Genomic DNA, 19538 nt, shown 5'->3' with positions numbered 1-19538 from the left:
GCGATGGTCGGAGTGAAGGGTGGGAAGAAGCTTCAGTCCCCCAGGAAGGGCAAAATGGGAGATCCCCATGGCTGGGAGCTGGGACAGCAGGAGGACCCTCACGGGCTTTGAGAACTCCGCATCCTTCCTTCTCAGGATCCTATGGCCCCTCTGGCCCCCTTTACAGAAGAGGCAGTTGGACCCCAGAGAGGGGAAGGTAGGGGCGAAGCTGAGAAGCAGGAGGCAAAGGTTGGGGAAGTGGCCACATAGCCAGGCCTGGAGCCCCAAGGGGAACAAACGGGGTCAGAGAGACGATGGAAGGGCAGCCAACCTCTGCAGAGGGCAAGGTGGCCCATGGCAACAGAGGGCCAAGGTGGGATGGAACACCAGCTACTCTCTACTGCCTCTCCTCCAGGATCCCTTGGGGAGCCTCACCGTTTCTCCCAGGCCAGGATGGAGCCTTGAAAGTAAAGCTCAGATTTAAACCTGTGTTGGGGAAATAAAGGATAATGGGCTCTAATTACTGCTCATTAATCCAATTAATTAAGCTAATGTATGCAATAAGTGGTATCAGTTATCAGAACAAATCAGTTAATACAGGCAATTAAAGGGGTTGGTTATTTGAATAATTAATGTGGCTGATTAATGGGACTGATTTAGTTCAATTGTCAGTATTATTTATTAATTGATTTCACCACTAATATTAGAGAGGAAGTGCCTTTTAAGTCTGTGAAATAAAAAGTAAGTTAATTAGGGCACCTGAGTGGCTCAGTGGGTAAAGCCTCTGCTTTCAGCTCAGGTCATGATCTCAGGGTCCTGGGATCGAGTCCTGCATGGGGCTGTCTGCTCAGCAGGGAGCCTGCTTCCCTCTCTCTCTCTGCCTGCCTCTCTGCCTACTTGTGATCTATCTCTCTCTCTTCTCTCTCTCTCTGTCAAATAAATAAATAAAATCTTTTTTTAAAAAAGTAAGTTAATTAATTGATAAAGCTGAGTTTTTATTTTTATTTTATTTTTTTAAAGATTTTATTTATTTATTTGACAGACAGATCACAAGTAGGCAGAGAGGCAGGCAGAGAGAGAGAAGGGAGGAAGCAGGCTCCCTGCTGAGCAGAGAGCCCGATGCGGGGCTCGATCCCAGGACCCTGGGACCATGACCTGAGCCGAAGGCAGCGGCTTTAACCCATTGAGCCACCCAGGAGCCCCTAAAGCTGAGTTTTTACAAATGGAAGCATTGATTTCTGCATTTGATCATTACAATGGGAGGGAGAATGTTCTAGAACTCTCTAAGCACACTGAGATCTGAAGGCCAACTCAGAACCACTCTGGCCCTAAGGGAGAGAGGAGGTTCCAAGCAGAGGGAACATCATGTGCAAAGGCCCTGAGGCTGGAGGGAGAAGAGCTCTTTGGAGGAAGTGCAAGAAGGCTAGAGTGCAAGGAGCAGCCAGGGGAGAGAGAAGGGACGGCTGACTGTGCCAGCTACAGAGAACTGAGCCCTGAGAACCAGATTTTATTGCATGGGGCTGCTGTGTGACATATATTCATTCAAAAAAAAATCTTTATGGGGTAGCTGGCACTGCTCTTGGCAGATCCCAATTCCTGTCCTCTCAGAGCTTGTGTTCTAGTGGAAGATAGTCAATGCATGGCAGGTCCCATGAAGTGCTTTAGAGAAGAAATAAAGAGGGAAAGTAAAGAGGGAAGGGAGGTGGGGAGTGTTGAGACGTTCACACTCTCAGATGGGTGGCAGGGGAAGGCCTCACTGAGAAGGCGACATTTTAGTAAAGACCTGATGGAGGGCAGGGTCTGAGCTCAGTGGTACCTGGGGAGAAAGTATTTCAGCAGAGGGAACCGAAAGTGCAAAGGCCCTGAGGTGGGGACAAAAGCCAGCAAGAAGCTGAGCATGGCTGGAGCAGCGAGAGAAGGGAGCAGGGTAGAACATCGGGTGTGAGAGATGGTGAGAAGCCAGTCTGTAAGGCTCTCAGGAGGACTTTGGCCCTTACTCTGAGTGACACTGGGGGCCACGCCAGTGGGTTGGAGCAAAGGAGATCTGTGATCTGACTTTCACTTTAATAGAGTGCTCTGGCTGCTGGAGTGAGAACCAGTCACAGACAACACACGTAGAGGCAGGGAGGCCAGTGATGAGGTGTGGCAATAGTCCAGGCAAATGATAACAGTGAATCAGAGGCAGGCATGGTGACATTAAGTCTTGGAAATCCTGGAGTGTTGTAGAGGGGCAGGGTGAGGTGATAGGGACTAAGTGGAGCCCCAAGCCAGCAGCTTCCTGAGTCTCGGCCTCTGCCCTGAGCTCCCCCATTGGCTCTGGCCACCCCAGCCCACTTGTACCTTGGTGCAGTCACCCCCCACACACACACACAAACACAAGGCTCTGTTCCCTCCCCAGGGCCCAAGGGGAAGGAGACAGGAAGCAGGAGGAAGCACTGGGGCGATCCCAGTGTCCTGGCCAATCTGTTCCCAGCAGTGAACGGATTTCCGGGACTGAATGGCAGGAAACTCTGGGATGGGACACCTCACCCGGGAAAAGCTGGCAGAGGTGAACCGCGCAGGGGAGGGGTCCCTACTCCACCTCGCTCCCACCGCTGCTAGACAGAGAGAACCAAAAAGGCTGTGGCTGGGCTGCAGCTTGAGAGACTATGTTTTGAAGTCAGGAAGGACTTTGCAGAAGGGAAGGTTAGCAGCAAGGACTCTAGAATGTCAGAACAGGGAGGGCTGTCAGACAGCTTCTCAGTGAGGAGCCCCTAGCCTCGGGAGCAGGGGGCACCCCGTGCCCTGGGAGTCCACACCTCATCCGTGATTTTTAAAGCTCAGATTTTTTGGTGTATGTTTTAAATTCAATTTATTTTATTAAATTTATGACATTCAAATTTAAATATTGGGCTTCTGGATGGGAGGAAGCAGTTCCCCCAAGTTTGACTTCCCTCCCTGTTTTGCAGGTGGGACTACGGAGGCCCGTCCTAGCCAGAGAACCAGGGCCCAGCCTGACAAAATTAATCCTAACGCTAGTGATCAACACACTGGTTGGGTACTTACTATTCACGTATTCCTTTAAGCAATTGTAAGCTCCTACTATGTGCCAGGCACTGTGCTGGGGGCTTAACAATGAGACAAAGTCAATGCCCTCATGAAGGTTTCAGGTAACTAACAGTCAACAGGTAGGGGCACCTGGGTGGCTCAGTGGGTTAAGCCTCTGCCTTCGGCTCAGGTCATGATCCCAGAGTCCTGGGATTGAGCCCCATCGGGCTCCCTGCTCAATGGGGGGCCTGCTTCTCCCTCTCTCTCTCTCTGCCTACTTGTGATCTCCATCAAACAAATAAATCAAATCTTTAAAAAAAAAAAAACAGTCAACAGGTAAATGTAAAATGATCATTTCAGGCAGAGGCTGAGGAAAATAAAGCAGGGCTGAAGACAGAGTGAAGGACCAGGGACTGTTCTAGGTCGGTGATCAGGGATGGCTTCTCTGATGAGGGACATTAAGCAGAGCCCCAAATAAACTAGGGGTGAGGCGAGCTGCATGAAGGTCTGGAAGCAGGGAGTTCTAGGCAGAGAACAACAAGGGCAAAGGCCCTCTCGCAAGACTGAACTTGGCAAAGAGGCCAATGCGTCTGGACAGAATGAGGGATAGAATGAGTGAGCGAGGCATGTTGAGGGTTGGCAAAGGTAGGTGGTCAGGTGCCCCCAGGCTACACAAGGCCTTGTAGGCTGGGGAACATATGGCCCCGTTGATGCCTGTTTTTCTGGCGTAACCTCTTTACTCTCACAAGGGAAGAAAGTTCTGGACTGGGTGCTACATTACACAGCCCGCCATTTGCAGGCCGCAGAGAGGGGTTTAGATCTTGTTCGGGGAGAGGAGGCACTGTTGGGGGGTGGGGGGGTGCTCTGTGCACGCGACCTGCTTGTTCTCACCTGAGTGAGAAGCCGTGTGGGGCGTGAGAACAGAGAGCCTGCGAGAAGGCTGCTTGCTGTGTGCTCCACAGAGCACACGGGGCTCCTGGGTGGGGAAAGGACTGCCCCTCGGAGAGACGGGGTCAGGATCTATTTTGAAAGCAGAGCTGCAGGATTTCCTGAAGGGGTGGGTGTGGAGGGCGAGTGGAAGAGGAGGCGCAGATGAGTGCAGATTTTTTTGGCCAAGGAAAGCAACAAGGGCGCAGCTGACATCAACTGAGGTGGGAAGCGGATGTGGGGAGCAGGGGCGTGGCAGCAGGGGGCCGGGTAGCCACCGTCCTGCTTTAGATGTGACAAGTCCTGCTTTAGATGTGACAAGTCGCAACTGACTTCAGACATCCAAGAGGAGATGCTAAGGAGGCAGTTGGGTTTACCGGGCAGGAGTTGAAGGGGCAGTTCCGGGCTGCATCAGAGAAGGGGTGGCAGTTAGGGTCAAGCCCCCTCACGAGGAAGGATAGTATTAATCTGGCACGTGGAAAGGATAGTCACTCCCGGCCCCTGAAGGCGGAAGGGGTCAATTCCACCACGGCCAACAGTCACCAGCTCGGTGTGCTGCTGAGTGGGCCCTTCTGCACTGGGCAGAGAGTGTAGGGTGGATAGGGGGTGGGCAGGAGGCTGAGCCCCAGCCCAGGGCCACCAGCATTTGGAGTGGAGTAGGGTAAGAACCCTCGAGCATCCTGAAGCCGGGTGCAGACAGCATGATTCAGGAAGCGGGCCTGTTGTTAGGCATGTAACACTGATCAGCTCCCAGAGTCCTTGCAACAACCCAGTGAGGCCAAGGCTGTCATTGTCCCCGACTCCCAGGTAGGAAACCCAGGCTCAGAGAGGTGAGGGGACTTGTCCAGGGTTACACAGCCGGTGAGTGGAGCAGCAGCCCTCCCAGCAGATTCCAGTAAGTGTTATCAGCTGCCATGCCCCCTCCTGTCTTCAGGATGAGCCCTCTTGGGGTGCTCAGGCCAGGTGCTGGCAGCCGGGGGGCCAGGAAAGGCTGGGGACATTCACCTCTCTTCTCTTCTTCCAGGGTTGCTGGAGAGCCAGAGGCTGGCGGGGACTATGTGAAGGTAAGCAGGGCCAAGCAGGGGATACCAGATGGCTCAAGGCCTGCTCCCTGAAGGGCAGAGTTCTTTTCTGAGCCTTGTTCAGGGCCATACCTCACCGCCTGTTCCCAAGAAGAGAGGGTCTCAGGGCCCGGGCAGCGCTCGGGTCTGGTTTCACTCCCAAGGATCTTCTTCCCATGCCTGTCATCATTCTCTCTTGGCCCCAAACCCAGGACCCCCCACTGTTTGTTACCACCAGACACCCACCCACCCCCACCCACCACCACCTGCCAGCTGCCCTGGGCCCTGGGGTGTCTCCATGCTCAGACACAATTCCCACCCACTCTCTGAGCATGTGCTGGTGTTGAGAGGTGGGAGCCAGAAAAGATGGCTCAGTTTTCATCACAGAGAATGGGCCCGACTCACATTTACCGCAAGCTTAATTTGTCCTGGGCATGGGGAATGTTAGGAATGCAGCTTTGAAACAATGATGATAAAGAGAGTAACATAACATCTTGTGAGCCTACTGTGTGCAGAGCCCTGTGCTGGCTGCCAGCCAGGGAGGGGAGACAGGGCTGAGCTCTGTACATGAATGAGGTCTTTGACTTCCTCCCTCATCACTGGGCAGGGAAGGCCTTCCTGTACCCAGGTACATATGGGAAACGTGGGGCCCAGAGATGCACAGTGAGTTGCCCATAGCCACACAGCAATTACGGGGCAGAACTGAGATTGCAATCCAATTTTATTTGATCCCAACTAGGGTTGCTATGGGCTCAATGAGTCCATGCCCATAAGTAGGGTTGCTGGACCTGGACTAGAGCTGGCTGGCCTGGCTCCTGACCCTGGAGATATTCCATTACCTGAGATGCTGCCTATAAAGCCCCATGTAAGTGATGGGCCATGAGGCAGCATGGGAAGTGCTCAGATATCTGCCCCTCACTGTCATCAGAAGCCTTAGATAGGAAGCCACTCGAGCTCAGCAGGGAGGGGATGACTTTCAGTTTGGGAGATGGGGAGGGGGAGATCAAGGAAGGCTTTCTGGAGGAGGAGGCATTGAAACCAAGCCATTGCACTTGACCAGGAATGTTCACCAACATCCCATTGCCAAAGGAAAGGCTGAAGAGGGGCAAAGATAAGCAGAGATAGACAGGAGAGTGGTCCAAGCAGAGGGAAGGGTGTGGGCAAGGTCAGAAAGCAAGCTGGGTGAGCCCAGGAAGTGTAACCCAGGGTAGTGATAAGTTGAGCTGGAGCTGCTCCTGGAATCTGGGCCCTGGCTCTTCATCCAGAGCCCTTACACCATAGGGGGATGGAGGCCTCAGGGAGAACCAGGACCAAAGCCAGGGGGTAGGACACAGGGGACACAGTTTTCAGATCCCTGGAAAGGTAGTGAGGTCTCCATCACTGATAGTAGCAAGAGCCTTATGAGGATTAGTAACTTGTATTTTTCCTTTAGTTTATGGGTCTGAACATGTACTTTAAAATACTATGAAGGAAATAATACCTGTTCACTGGAACTAATTAAAGGACGAAGTCAAAAGAACATTAGTTTTAGCTTCAAGCCTCAGACGATGGTAGAATCAATAGTTAGTTACCAACCATCCATTCCTGCCCCGAGGTACTAGCTTTCAGAACTCCAGGTTTCTCAGACCACAATGTGAATAATTCGATTCCAAGTCAAGGGTTCTGAAGTTCCAAGGCCATAAAATTCCACGCTCCATGCTCAGAGTTTCAGGTGTATTTGTGGAAAACAATTGAATAGCTGAGGCCCAGAGAGGTGGACTCACCTCCCTAAGGTCACACAGCCTGTCAAAAGGATTTGTGCCCTTGGCCTGACTGATGCAGAGTCAGTGATGACCCCCCCCCCTTATTCCTAGGACAAAAGTCCAGATTGTAAGACAATAAGCTTGGCAATAATAGCATGCATTTATTGAGCATTTACTTTATGCACGACAACTTAACAGGCATCAGACTCAGGCAAGGCTCAGAAGGGCGCTGTGAGCTCAGCACAGGTGTTTTCCAGATGAGTGAATCCCGCCTCCAAGAGAAGGGGCTGGTGGGGTGGAGGTGCCCCCCCCACCCCCGCACGCTAGCTGAACCCGGGTTGGTGCCCTAAGCATTTACTGGCTCTCCACACCCCCAGAGTCTGTCAGCGCGGTTCTCTGCCCGAGTCCCTGATTCCCATTCAGAGGTGAGAAATCCTGGGCTCTGGGAGATTTCCTGAGGCCACAAAGGATTTGGTCACACGCATACAGGGATTTCTCCAGCTTTAGATACGATTTAATTCAAAGTCTTTGCCCGCTCCGGGTTAGTGAAGGTAGGTACGGCGAGTTGGGGGAGCCAGGAACCCCCCCCACTCCTGGGCCCAGACATCCCCAACTCATCCCGCTGCCTCCCGTCCCCCCGCGACGGCCCCCCTAAGCGGGTCTTCTGCCCCGCGTCCCCAGACTCCAGGCAGCCCTGCGGGGCTGGAGCTCGGGGGGCGAGGGGCGGGGAGCGAAGGGCGGGCGGAGGGAGGAACAATGGCCCCCTCCCCTCCCCTGACCGGCTGGAGGGTGGGGTCTCCCCGCCCCGCCTCCCCGCTCCTCCCCCGCCAAGGCGATGAGGTAATCGCGCCGCCGAGAGGCACGCGCAGCCGGTGCCCAGCCCGGTCGCTCCCCGCGCCCCTGCCCCGCCGGCCGCCGCCCCCCGCACCGGCCCGGCCCCGGACGCCCGGCCCCACCATGACCGAGCGGTGCAGCCTGTGGAGCGCCCTTTCGGCCGCAGCCTGCTGCTTCTACCGCGGCTCCTTCGTGCAGGTGCAGGTGAGGGGGCGGCTTGGCCCCAGCCAGGCGCTCCGGTCTGAGACCCCGGCCGCTCCGCCCGGGGCGCGGGGGCCGGGAGCCGCAGCCCGGTGGCGCCTCGCAGGGTCTGGCGTCTGGCGGGGCAGGGACAGGGGCAGGGGCAGGGGCTGCAGGAGGGGGCGGGGTCGCCCCAGCCTCACCTCTGGGCGCTCCGCAGGGTGAGGGTCCCGGCTGCCGCTCCCGGGACTCGGGGCTGCGGGGCTGCCGTTTCGGTCCTGCCGCCTCCGCAGGCGGAGCTGAGCTGGGGCACTGGGTCCCGGGAGCTGCGGTCCCCGGCGTCCTGCCGGTACTCCGGCGAGCGCTCCGGTCCCTGCGGCTGACCCGGGCAGCCTGGCTCCCCATTGTACCGGGAGCGCTGGGCTGGGGTCCGAAGGCTGAGTGAGGGGAGGGAAGCTGAAGGGGTGCTGCGGGTGCCGGGGCTAGGGCCAGAGCGCCCGCCGCTCTCCCGCCCTCTAGGTGGGCTGGGGCAGGCTCGGGGAGCGGGGCTCCCAGCCCAGGCGGCCGGGCAGTGCGGGACCGCGCCGCGGCGGTGAAGGGGTTAAACGGAAGGGGATGGAGGGGCGGACCCGGACCCCGCCTCTGCGGAGCATCATCTGGGGATGGCCTTGCTTGGGGTTGCCAGACCGTAGGAAGCTGGAGGGGGCTTGCTGGGCGCGGGCTGGGGGTTAGGGGTTAAGACCCTAACCGGAGGTCTCTGCGCTTTTCGCTCCGGAGCCCCCTGGGGGGCGCCGGCCGCGTCACCCCTGCACTCCCCGGGGCTCACACACACACGCTCCTAGCCCGCCTGAATGACGGCCCCGCCGGCAGCGGAGCGCAGCATCCCCGCACCGGCCAATCAGGCGCGCGCAGGCGGGGAGGCGGTGAGATCATCTCTGGCCAATAGCGGTGCGCTGAGCGCAAGGATGCTGCATTCGCGCCCCAGCCCGCAACTCTCACCATCCCCCCAGTCTTGGGAGCTGGGGACCCCCTGGTCGAGAGTGAGGAGGAGGGCACAGGACCCTAGGGTTCCCCACTCTCGGGTGTGTGGGAGCACCAAGTTGGTTCCCCCAGATTCTCCCTGGGACCATTGATTATGACTGGAAAAGTGGAGACCAGTCTCCCCACCCCCCCCACCCCCGCCCGTTTACAGATGCTACCCAGGCTCAGAGAGGAAAAATGACTAGCTCAAGGTCACACAGTGGTAGGCAGCGTCTTGTGGCCAGGTTCTTTACCTCACAGCCCACTCCCCTTCTTTTCCCCATGTCCATCTTGCTCCCGCTGTGGAACTGGGGTGAGTTCTCAGTTACATGCTTTTTGTGAAAGAGAAGAACCCCAGAAGGCTGAGGTACTGGTGTTTTCTCCCCTGTGACTCCCAGTCTTCCCTCCCCAGGGTGTGGTGTGGTATAGGGAGGGAGGCCAAGGACCCCAAAGAATAGAGAACTCCATACAGAAGTATAGGTATCTGAGGACCTCCCCAAATTCAGTTCAGCCCTCAGCCTTCCTACCCTTTGGGGGTATCAGTTTCTACCCTGGGTAGAGAGTGGACGGGAATCCCCATCCCAGGACCTGTCTTTTCCTGAGCACCTGTGTCATTGTTGACCCCCACCATCTGTCCCCGGAGCCCTACAGGCTCCTCAAAGCCCCAGTTTTGATGGGTCCATCACCAAGCTGCTCCTGCTCCAGCTTTGCTTACCTTGGAGAGCTGTCTCATTGTCCTCCCAGGATCTCTGAAATCATCTGAAATCCTCTCTGACCCCTTCACCCTCTTCCCTGTCCTGATCAATGGCTACTCAAACACTCTTTTCCCTGGTCCCCACCCCGTGCCCCACCCTTCTTGCCAGTGCCTGAAAGCACTAAGCCACTCTCCACACACCAGACTGAATCTTGAAAAACCTTTTGTGGCTCTGCTGTGGCCTCTGGGTAAACCCCAGCTCCCCATAGTAGCCTGACAGCCCTGATCCACCCGTTCCCATCATCTCTGCCCTTTTGAAGCTTCCCCCTGCCCCAGGACCTTGACTCTGCCTGCAGGGCCCTGACTCTGCCACTGTCTTCCCAGAAACTCTAACCTGCCCACCTGTTTGCCTGTCTGTCCCTGCCCTGATGCTTTTGCTGGGCTCATGCAGTCCTTCTGCAGGCCTCCGTGGAAATATCCCCTCTTCAGGGACTCAACTCCCTGACTAGATGAGGAGGGACACTCTTAGCTGCTCCCAGAGCCCTCTGTGCATTCCTGGACACTCAGAAAACTGGAGTTCGTTGTCAGTGTCTGTGTGACTCTCTCAGAGGTCACCTGTCCTGATGACCTTGCAGCCTTAGCCGCTGGCACAGGACCTGTCTCAGAGTGGGAGCTTAAACACTGTTGAAACAGTGAAGTCAGAGACTCTAGATATCACTGAAACTGGGAATTAGGGTATCTTGGGAGCAGTGTGGATTCTGGTAAACTGAGGTGGTGTAGGAGCAGAAGGGTGGAGAATGGAGCTGCAGAGTTAGGCTCAGAGATCTTTGGAAGGTGTGAAAATGCAGGGAGTGGATTGGAGGACCCTTGGACCCTGGTGAGTAGGGGGTCCTGGAAAGAGACTGTCACTTGGACTGAGACCAGGCCCTCTAGAGCCCCCTTTCTTCTGTCTTGCTGTCTGGCCATTTTGGGGCCAGATCTACCTGTCCTAGAACAGCTATCTTTGGGGCCCAGAGTTGGGGAATGGGAGAGGAAGCAATGTCACATGTGCTCACAGTGACGAGGACATCTGTGGGCTAGTCACAGTACTCTGGAGTATTGTCTCCTTTCCTCCTTGCAACCCAAGGAGACAGGTTTCTGTCATAATACCCATTTTATAGAGGAGAAAACTGAGGCCCAGAGAACTCAACAGGGCACAGCCAGGGTTGGGCTGGGCTTCATGGTGGGGCTGCACCTGGCAACAGGAACTCTCTTCCTTCTGCTCTTAAATATCCAACCCTGGGCCACGGTAGCCAGGAAACCAGGCATCTCCCCCTTCAGCAGGTGGAAGGGGGGAAGTCCTGGGCATTATCTCCATTGAGTGATCTTTGGCTTCCCTGCTTAGCCACGGTTTTGCCATCTGGCCAGGATTGCTTAAGATGGCAAGGAGGAAAGGGCCTTGGGAATTATAAAGGACAGCAGAAATGTCTGTGTGGGGGCCTCTGCTTCTCTGTTTATAGCTGCCTCCTCCACCCTTCCAATTCAGCATCCCAGAATGTGTCCTCATCTGCCCAGCCCTATGTTTCTGTCCTTGCCTTTGCCTGGGTACCTGCTGCCTTACCTCCCAGATCCACCTGTAGAAATCCTGCCTCTCCCCCATGCAAGATCAGTTTGATGTTTTTGGTGCTGATCATTGTCACCATTCCCTCCAGGAAGGCTTCCTGGGCCAGTCCTTCTTCCCTATACTTTATCTTCTCTCTTCTACAAGTCACAGCGCTCTTTGCCGCTGTCCAGTACCGTGGTGCTGACCTTATTCTGCTGCATGTTCCTGTCTAGTTTCCTTCCCCTGCCTAGACTAGGAGCTTCCTTGAGGACAGGGCCTGGTTTGTTTATTGTCTCATTTACTCCTAGCACATAGCACAGGGCCTGGAACACAGTAGGGCTAACTGAGATTTCCTTACTCCTGCTGGGCTGGGGACTCAAACAGCTGAGGACCTTTCTGGTGCCTAAGTTTTCCCAGGGTCTTGGGATGGAAGCAGCTCACCTGGGGTAGGGAGGGGTTGGGAGAGAATAAGGAAGAGGGCTTCAGACCAGATGCCAACTCTCTGCTGTCTCCTGCCCAGTTCTCCAAGGAGAAGTACATCTTGGACTCCTCCCCTGAGAAGCTACACAAGGAGTTGGAGGAGGAACTCAAACTCAGCAGCACAGATCTCCGCAGTCATGCCTGGTACCATGGCCGCATCCCCCGTGAGGTGAGTGGGCCCTGGGTGGGACCTCAGCCCCAGAGGTCACCCACCACCTCGGCCAGCTCCGCCCAGAGAGGCTGTGACTCACTGTTTGGTGGATTCAGTCCGAGTAGACTGCAGTGAGGTTGAACTCTGTCATTTACTGTGTGACCTTGCACAAGTCGCTTCACCTCTCTGAACCTCGGTTTCTTCTTCTATGAGATGGGTGGTAATGACAGTACCTGCCTTAAAGGGTTATCATGAGAATAAATGAAACAGTGCCCATAAAGTGTTACCCTGATGTCTGACGTGCGGGGGGCTCAATGTTATTGTTAGTGTTGTTATGGCTGATATTATTACTATTATTTTTAACTGTTTTTTTCCCATGGGTCTATACGTTAGCCTCTTGTTTGGTTGGTTAGTGAGTGTCAGGGCCTAGGATTCTCAGTTTTGGCAAAGTTGAGTTTCCGTGCTGAGGCCCAGATGGGCTGATTGTCACCTGTTCCTCTTTCATTCATGCTAGGGGTCTTTGTCAAGCATTGACTCTGCCAGGCCCTGTGCTGGGCACCAAGAATGTGGAGAGAAAATGGGTGGTGCCCCTCTCCAATGGCTGGTGGTCCAGTCAGAGCCCAGTGGAAGAAATGCAGGAATGGAGCGTTCAGCAGAGAATGTGGGCTGGCCCTCAGGAGGGGGCACTGAGGACAGAGGCCAGTGAGAGACAGACAGGACTTCACCAAGTGGGAAGGGTGGGAAGGATGTCTGGGCAGAGAGGACAGCTTGAGGGTACAAAGGCCCAGAGACCTGGGAGAACCCTGGGTACTTGGGGGAATGAGGATTAGGAATTCACTCTGTCCAACACGAGCCCTGAGAACCGAGTTTCAGGTCATGGTAACCCCCAGCTCCCCCAGACTCTGTAGTCCCTGTGCCTTACATTCCAGGGTGTCATGTCCTCCCATTTCCAAGGCTCCATGCACCAGACCCAGGGCCTGTGGCTGAGTTGCCCCTCCGAATCTGGGTCACTGCATCCCCCTTCCTAAGCTTTAGATATCTCTGTTCCCAGTGTCCCCCAGATCCCAGGTCGGACCCTCCCCTGTCCTGGCCCTGCTCCAGACTGATCACTACCTCCCACAGGTATCAGAGACCCTGGTGCAGCGCAACGGCGACTTCCTCATCCGGGACTCTCTCACCAGCTTGGGTGACTATGTGCTCACGTGCCGCTGGCGCAACCAGGCCCTGCACTTCAAGATCAACAAGGTGGTGGTGAAGGCCGGGGAGAGCTACACCCACATCCAGTACCTGTTTGAGCAGGAGAGCTTTGACCACGTGCCCGCCCTTGTGCGGTACCATGTGGGCAGCCGCAAGGCCGTGTCGGAGCAGAGCGGTGCCATCATCTACTGCCCCGTGAACCGCACATTCCCGCTGCGCTACCTGGAGGCCTGCTACGGCCTGGGCCAGGGCAGCGGCAAGGCGGCCAGCCCCGCCAGCCCCTCGGGCCCCAAAGGCAGCCACATGAAGCGGCGCAGCGTCACCATGACCGATGGGCTCACAGCCGACAAGGTCACCCGCAGCGATGGCTGCCCCACCAGGTAAGAAGGGGCCCCACGCTGGGCCTCGGTCTCTCCCCCTTTGGCAAGTGGGGGTATCTGTCTGCAGAGTGCTGGTGAGGGGCGGGAGGCCAGGCCACTGTGAACTGGGCGGATGACTGTCCTGGAGCCTTGCAAGGAAGAGGAGGAGGCAGAGGAGGGCTGAGTGCCGGGTTTGTCGGCAGCCAGGCCCAGGTGACAGCCTCACCTGAGCAGCCTGGGCCCTGCCGCTCTCCTCTCATGACCACGTTCCTATCCATAAAGGGCCCTTGCGCAGATAGACCCCCAGCCTAGGGGAACCCCCTGAGGGCTGCTCTGTCCCTGCAGCTGCTGCCCCCACCCTCCCGCACCTAGCTAGGCCAAGGCGTGCATCAGAGCAGAGGGCTTCGCAAGGTGCAAACCACTGCACAGGGGATGGGACGTTCCCAGCAATACTTTAATGAGGCCCGGGTGCCTCTGGGGCTGGGTGAGGTGAGGCTGGAAAAAGCCACAACAGGGACCCATTCCTGAGGCCCTAGTGTGCCCCCCTGGCCCTGTGCGGAGGCCCTGCGCCCAAGTTCATCAATCCCCATGTCCTCCTGAGAGGCAGCTCCTGTGCACACCCCTACTTTACAGACCAGGGAATAGGTGTCGAGAGGGGAAGCCACTTGTTAAAGAGTGGGAGGACTGAGATTCAAACCCAGGTCTGCAACTCCAAAGTCTGTACCTCTCATTTCTATGGCCTCCCTGGTTGTTTGCAAAGAGACCTGCCCTCCTGTGCCACCAGCACTTGGATAGGGCCCATCTCCCTAGGCCTGGGCTGGGTGCGATCGGCCAAGGAGTTGCCGGTTGGATTCTCCATGGGTACTTTGCCTGTGATTTAGAATCAATGCCGTAATGGTGCCAGTATCTGGCATTCTGAGCATAGTGTAGGAGCAGTGAGGAGGTGCCAGCCTCATGGGCCCGGTTCCCTCCAGCTCCCCATCCTTTCTACTAGGCCTGCTTCCCAGGTAGTTCTCTGAGTTGGAGGCAAGGTTCTCATGGAAGAGAGCAGTTGTGCAAGTAGTGGACTATACACTCTCCACTCTGGGCTTCAGTCTCACACTTGTCAATTAGTACTACACTCTCCAAGCCTTTTCCGCCTCTGAAGTTTGGTCAGTCTAGGATGGAGGCAGAGGTGGGGATCCCGAGGCCAGCTGAGGACCCTGCTCTCTGGACTCTCTGCTCATGAAGGTATCTGCTCCACAGCACCTCACTGCCCCACCCCCGGGAATCTATCCGCAACTGTGCCCTCAGCATGGACCAGATCCCGGACCTGCACTCGCCCATGTCACCCATCTCCGAGAGTCCCAGCTCCCCCGCCTACAGTACTGGTATGGCCAGTGGAGGGGGAGGGGCCGGTGGGGGGAATCCCATGGGAGTGACCTTGTGTGTGCACCACGCTCTGTCTGTCTGTGACGACTTCTGTTACCATGTGTGCTTATGTGTGTTTCTACCTCTTTACTGAGAGTGATGCCTGCAAGAATTTACCCGAAAAACCAGCCAGCAGAACTACTGACATTGTCTCCATGGGTTGTCACACATTCTTCCCTAAACACAGGCTCACTAACTGGTCATAACTGTAAACTTGCCTTCGAACCAACTCCCCCGAGTGTAAAAGTTACCAATCCTTGCCCCAAATGATTTAGTGGACATTTCTGAGCAACACGGCAGAGTGAGGTCCTCAGTCCTTAGAGGACTGAGGATTTAAAGCCCAGCTCTCCCACGTGCTGGGTAGTGACTTGAGGCAGGGCAGGTGACCTCTCTGAGCCTCAGTTTTCTCCTTGTAGAACGAGGATTATGGAAGGACTTACTTCCCAGGATGGCAGGGTTAAATGGGCTAAGGTATGGAGAAGGACCTCGCAGGCAGGAAGAGCTCAATATACATCACCTCTCATTTTGGATGATGGTTTGACTGCTGGTGATCAGTGTATGGCCAGCATGTCACCCGCTCCTGGCACATGTGCACTCAATAAATCATTGCTAATTCATTGAGAAATAATTCCACACAATGAACTCCAGCAAGTGCTTATTAGCATCCCTGAATCACGGCAAGATCCGCTAAGTCGTTCAGTGGTTCCCCAAGGCTGCAGCAGCCTTAGGGGAGGAGCGAGCAAACTCCTGGGGTCCAGGCCATTTGAGAGTATCCTTCAGGCCTGGTCCTTTTACCCAAGGCTGCTGGGCCTGGCCTGAGTGCAGGGAGGTGGGGTCACCTCTATAGGGTGGGTGGGGCCTGTCCTTTGGGGAGAGGGAGGGAGAACTTCACTGGTAACTAGTCTTCACCCTTTCTCTCCCTGCAGTGACCCGTGTCCACACCACGCCTGCAGCTCCATCAGCCACAGTGCTGCCTGCCTCCCCTGTCACCCGCCGCTCCAGTGAACCTCAGCTGTGTCCCGGAAGTGCCCCGAAGCCCCCTGGGGAGTCAGACAAGGGCCCTTATGCCAGCCCCTCCCACACTCTCTCCAAGGCCTCCCCATCCCCATCGCTCAGCAGCTACAGTGACCCGGACTCTGGCCATTACTGCCAGCTGCAGCCTCCTGTCCATGGCAGTCGAGAGTGGGCAGCAGCTGAGGCCTCCAGCCGGCAGGCCAGGAGCTATGGGGAGAGGCTAAAGGAACTGTCAGAGAATGGGGCACCTGAAGGGGACTGGGGCAGGGCCTTCATAGCCCCTGTTGTGGAAGCCACCTCCTCCTTCAACCCCGCCACTTTCCAGTCACTACTGATCCCCAAGGATAACCGGCCACTGGAGGTGGGCCTCCTGCGCAAGGTCAAGGAGCTGCTAGCAGAGGTGGATGCCCGGACGCTGGCCCGGCACGTCACCAAGGTTGACTGCCTGGTAGGTGCTGGGTGAGCACTGGGGCAGGGAGAGCACCTCTGTCCTGCAGCTTTGGGACAGGGGTCCAGGTGGTGAGGAGTTGGCTGCTAAATGCCCAAAGTATAGTGAGCAGGCCTGGCTTCTGGCTTCGTAGCTGTCCCTTACTTGCTGTGTGACTCTGGGCTGATCACTTTACCTCTCTGGACCCCCATTTTCTCCTAAAAAACAACAGCAACAACAACAGCACCACAAGATATTCTTGCTTCCTCCAGTTTGGTACTGGAACTGGGCAGCGCTGAAAGCCAGAGCTTCCTGGGGCACTTTTTGAGCCTCGTGAGAGTCAGCCTGGCTGTTCCAGAGAATGTAAAAAACCGAGACCACCTGCGCACCCCCCCCCACCCCCATGGACAAAATAAGCAAAACTCAGAACCTAGACTCAAACTGTCAATGCCTGGGACTTTGAATGAATCTTGACTATCTAAGAACCCAGACTCTCTCTGCACCTCAATTTCTCCCTCTGAAGTTAGGGAGTCACTGATTACTTTATGTGGGGGCCGCCCTGGGCTCTCAGCTCAGGAAGCGAGGAAGGAATGCAGAGATATTGTCCTATGGAGAGTGCTAGGCATGATGGGATTAGTTCTGGCCCAGTGTGTGACCTTGGACGACAAGTCCTTTCCCTCCCTGGGCCTCAGGTTTGCCTTCTGGAATAAAGGTGTCCTGGTCACCTTTGGCACATATCAAACAGTTCTGGGAATTTTTCCATTTATCCCTCATTCCACGGAAATGAGGGGGAAATGAGGTTCATTTGCTCCATGGCAGAGGGTGAGAGCTGGAATTCAAACTCGTTATCCCAGCCAGGCTGCCCTCCTAGAGAAAGCTCTCTGACTCCCAGATGGCTTGGGCCAGCCGCGACAGGAAATTAATCAGCCCTCTGGGCGTCCTTGCAGGTTGCTAGGATACTGGGCGTTACCAAGGAGATGCAGACCCTAATGGGAGTCCGCTGGGGCATGGAGCTGCTCACCCTCCCCCATGGCCGGCAGCTACGACTAGACCTGCTGGAAAGGTAAGGCAAGCACCTGCACCCGAGGACTCGCGGGGAATCCCCCGGGCTACCTCGCTACCCTTTTGCTATGGCCGGTTGGCCAATCAGAGTGTCTCAGCCCGGCTCCCATGGGGTTCCGGCTACGCCTTCTATCCTTTGACGAATCGCAACTGCTCAGTATCCGGGTCCAAGCAATCCCAGTTTCCCCAAAGCCTGAGTCCTGTCTCCGAATTCATCTTTTGCACGCTCTTGACCAATCACACTCCGCGAGCCTTAGCCCCGCCCATCAGCTCTGGCTACTCTTTCTTAAAAGTGTTCTGCCGCGTGAATTCCATTGATCGATCACAAGCCCCTCAGCCCCGCGCTCTGAAGTCTCTGGCCCCGCCCCCGAGTTACACCGGCCAATCAGCAGCCCTTAGCCTGGCTTTCTCTCACTCTGGCCGCGCCCCCTAATCTCATTGACCCTTTCCCACCTGTCATTTTGGGCTTGGCCCTCCGCCCCTGGGGCGCCAAACGGAAGTAGTGACAGGACCTCTCCCCTCTGACCTGGCCGCTGAGACAGGTTCCACACCATGTCCATCATGCTGGCCGTGGACATCCTGGGCTGCACGGGCTCGGCGGAGGAGCGGGCAGTGCTTCTGCACAAGACCATCCAGCTGGCGGCTGAACTTCGAGGGACCATGGGCAACATGTTCAGCTTCGCTGCGGTCATGGGCGCCCTCGATATGGCTCAGGTACGGAAGGGCGCATCTCGAGCTGAGCTTCAGGAAGTCGTTGTCTGGAGGAGCCCCAGGGAAACGTTCGAATCGGGGACTTTTTGGCAGCATCGCTGAAAGGGTAGCTGGGTTCTCTGAAGTGACCTGTTCCAAGACCAAGTCTTGCCCCTTCTTTGGGTCTCAGTTTACCCACCTGCAAAATGAGTGAGGAGCATTATATGAGTTTCAAGAATAAATTAAAATGGCTATAATTCAGCGGGCACTTATTATATGCTAGGTGCTACATTAAGTACTTTGTAAGTACTGATTCGTGAGAACAATCTTGGGAAATAAGTTCCTTTATTGTCCCATTTTATTTATGGAGAAACTGAAGTACAGCAGTACTTGGCCTAAGGTCACACAGTCAGACTGAAAAGGTCAGGATTCGAAGCAGATTGGTTTCACAGCCTGAATCTTGTCCACACTCTACACTTGCTCTCCTGTGCCTAGTCAATAGTAACAACAGGGTCCCAGAAGCTGTGGTTCGACTCCCAGCTCTGCTACCTAATTTTGGGATGACCTTGGGCAAGTCATTCCCCTAGCTGAGCCTTAGTTCCCTCCTCTGTAAAATGAGCTGTTGCAAGGCCTCACGGGGAACGTGAAGAGCAGCCAGCACTGTCCCAGGCACATGAAAGGTGACCATGGTCGTAACTATTATCCCACATCTGGATGTCCACTCAGGAGGGTGGCCTGTGGCCCATGCGGGCCCCTTCCCTGGCTGGGCGTTCACAGTCTGCTCTCCCCAGATTGCCCGGCTGGAGCAGACATGGGTGACCCTTCGGCAGCGACACACAGAGGGTGCCATCCTCTACGAGAAAAAGCTCAAGCCATTTCTCAAGAGCCTCAACGAGGGCAAAGGTACCTCTCCCACCTTGCTGTGTGACGTTGGGCAGGTTGCAGCCCCTCTCTGGGCTGGCAAAGACTCTCCCAGTGTAGACGAGGATCAACCAGAAACTGAGCGCTGCACAGGCTAATCTTGAGCTCACTTTCTGCATCTGGCTACCGTCTGCAGGGTGGCCAGGACCAGGCTTAGCCCTCAGGGCGGTGCCAAGGCTGCAGTGGTTTTCAGCTGGAGGATTCCAAAAGGAGGGGTGCTAGTCTTGGGAGGCGGGAGCCCTGGGGGGGCTCAGCCAGGGACCTCAGGCAGACCCATCGCCTGCTCCACCTCTCTGCCTGGAGCACCCCTGGAGATGTTGGGGCCTCCAAGGCCTCTAAGCGCCTGTCTCCCTCCCCACAGAAGGCCCGCCGCTGAGCAACACCACATTTCCCCATGTGCTGCCGCTTATCACTCTTCTTGAGTGTGACTCGGCCCCGGCCGAGGGCCCTGAGCCCTGGGGCAGCACAGAGCACGGCGTGGAGGTGGTGCTGGCCCACCTGGAGGCTGCCCGCACCGTGGCCCACCACGGAGGCCTGTATCACACCAACGCGGAGGTCAAGCTGCAGGGTGAGTCACGGGTCGCATCTGGGGGTTGAGACAGTCACTGTTGATGCTGGCCGGGCCTCCCTCCACCGAGCTTGCTCTCTCCTTTCCGCCAAACCCCCATTCATGTTTCTCCATTTCCTCATCTGGCGCCACTCCCTGGCTTCTTTTCCTTTTCACTGTTTTTTTTTTTTTTAATATTTTATTTATTTATTTGACAGACAGAGAGATCACAAG

The 19538-nt window shown here is 56.0% G+C and overlaps 1 protein-coding gene across 2 annotated transcripts in view; it reads left to right on the top strand.

Moving 5' to 3' along the window:
• SH2D3C (SH2 domain containing 3C) overlaps positions 1-19538 on the top strand; it is a 29315-nt gene that overhangs the window by 8264 nt on the left and 1513 nt on the right. For both annotated transcript variants that reach the window (XM_080820776.1, XM_080820777.1), the window contains 9 exons: positions 4958-4997; positions 11567-11695; positions 12800-13254; positions 14479-14603; positions 15570-16105; positions 17032-17147; positions 17689-17860; positions 18628-18739; positions 19119-19325. In XM_080820776.1, coding sequence (XP_080676902.1) covers positions 4958-4997; positions 11567-11695; positions 12800-13254; positions 14479-14603; positions 15570-16105; positions 17032-17147; positions 17689-17860; positions 18628-18739; positions 19119-19325 — 1892 coding nt within the window. The remainder of the gene's footprint in view (positions 1-4957; positions 4998-11566; positions 11696-12799; positions 13255-14478; positions 14604-15569; positions 16106-17031; positions 17148-17688; positions 17861-18627; positions 18740-19118; positions 19326-19538) is intronic.

This window comes from Martes martes, assembly GCF_963455335.1.
Source record: "Martes martes genome assembly, chromosome: 12".
NCBI classification, from domain to species: domain Eukaryota; kingdom Metazoa; phylum Chordata; class Mammalia; order Carnivora; family Mustelidae; genus Martes; species Martes martes.
Note: the sequence above shows the minus strand (reverse complement) of the source record. Positions and strands in the feature narration are given on the sequence as shown.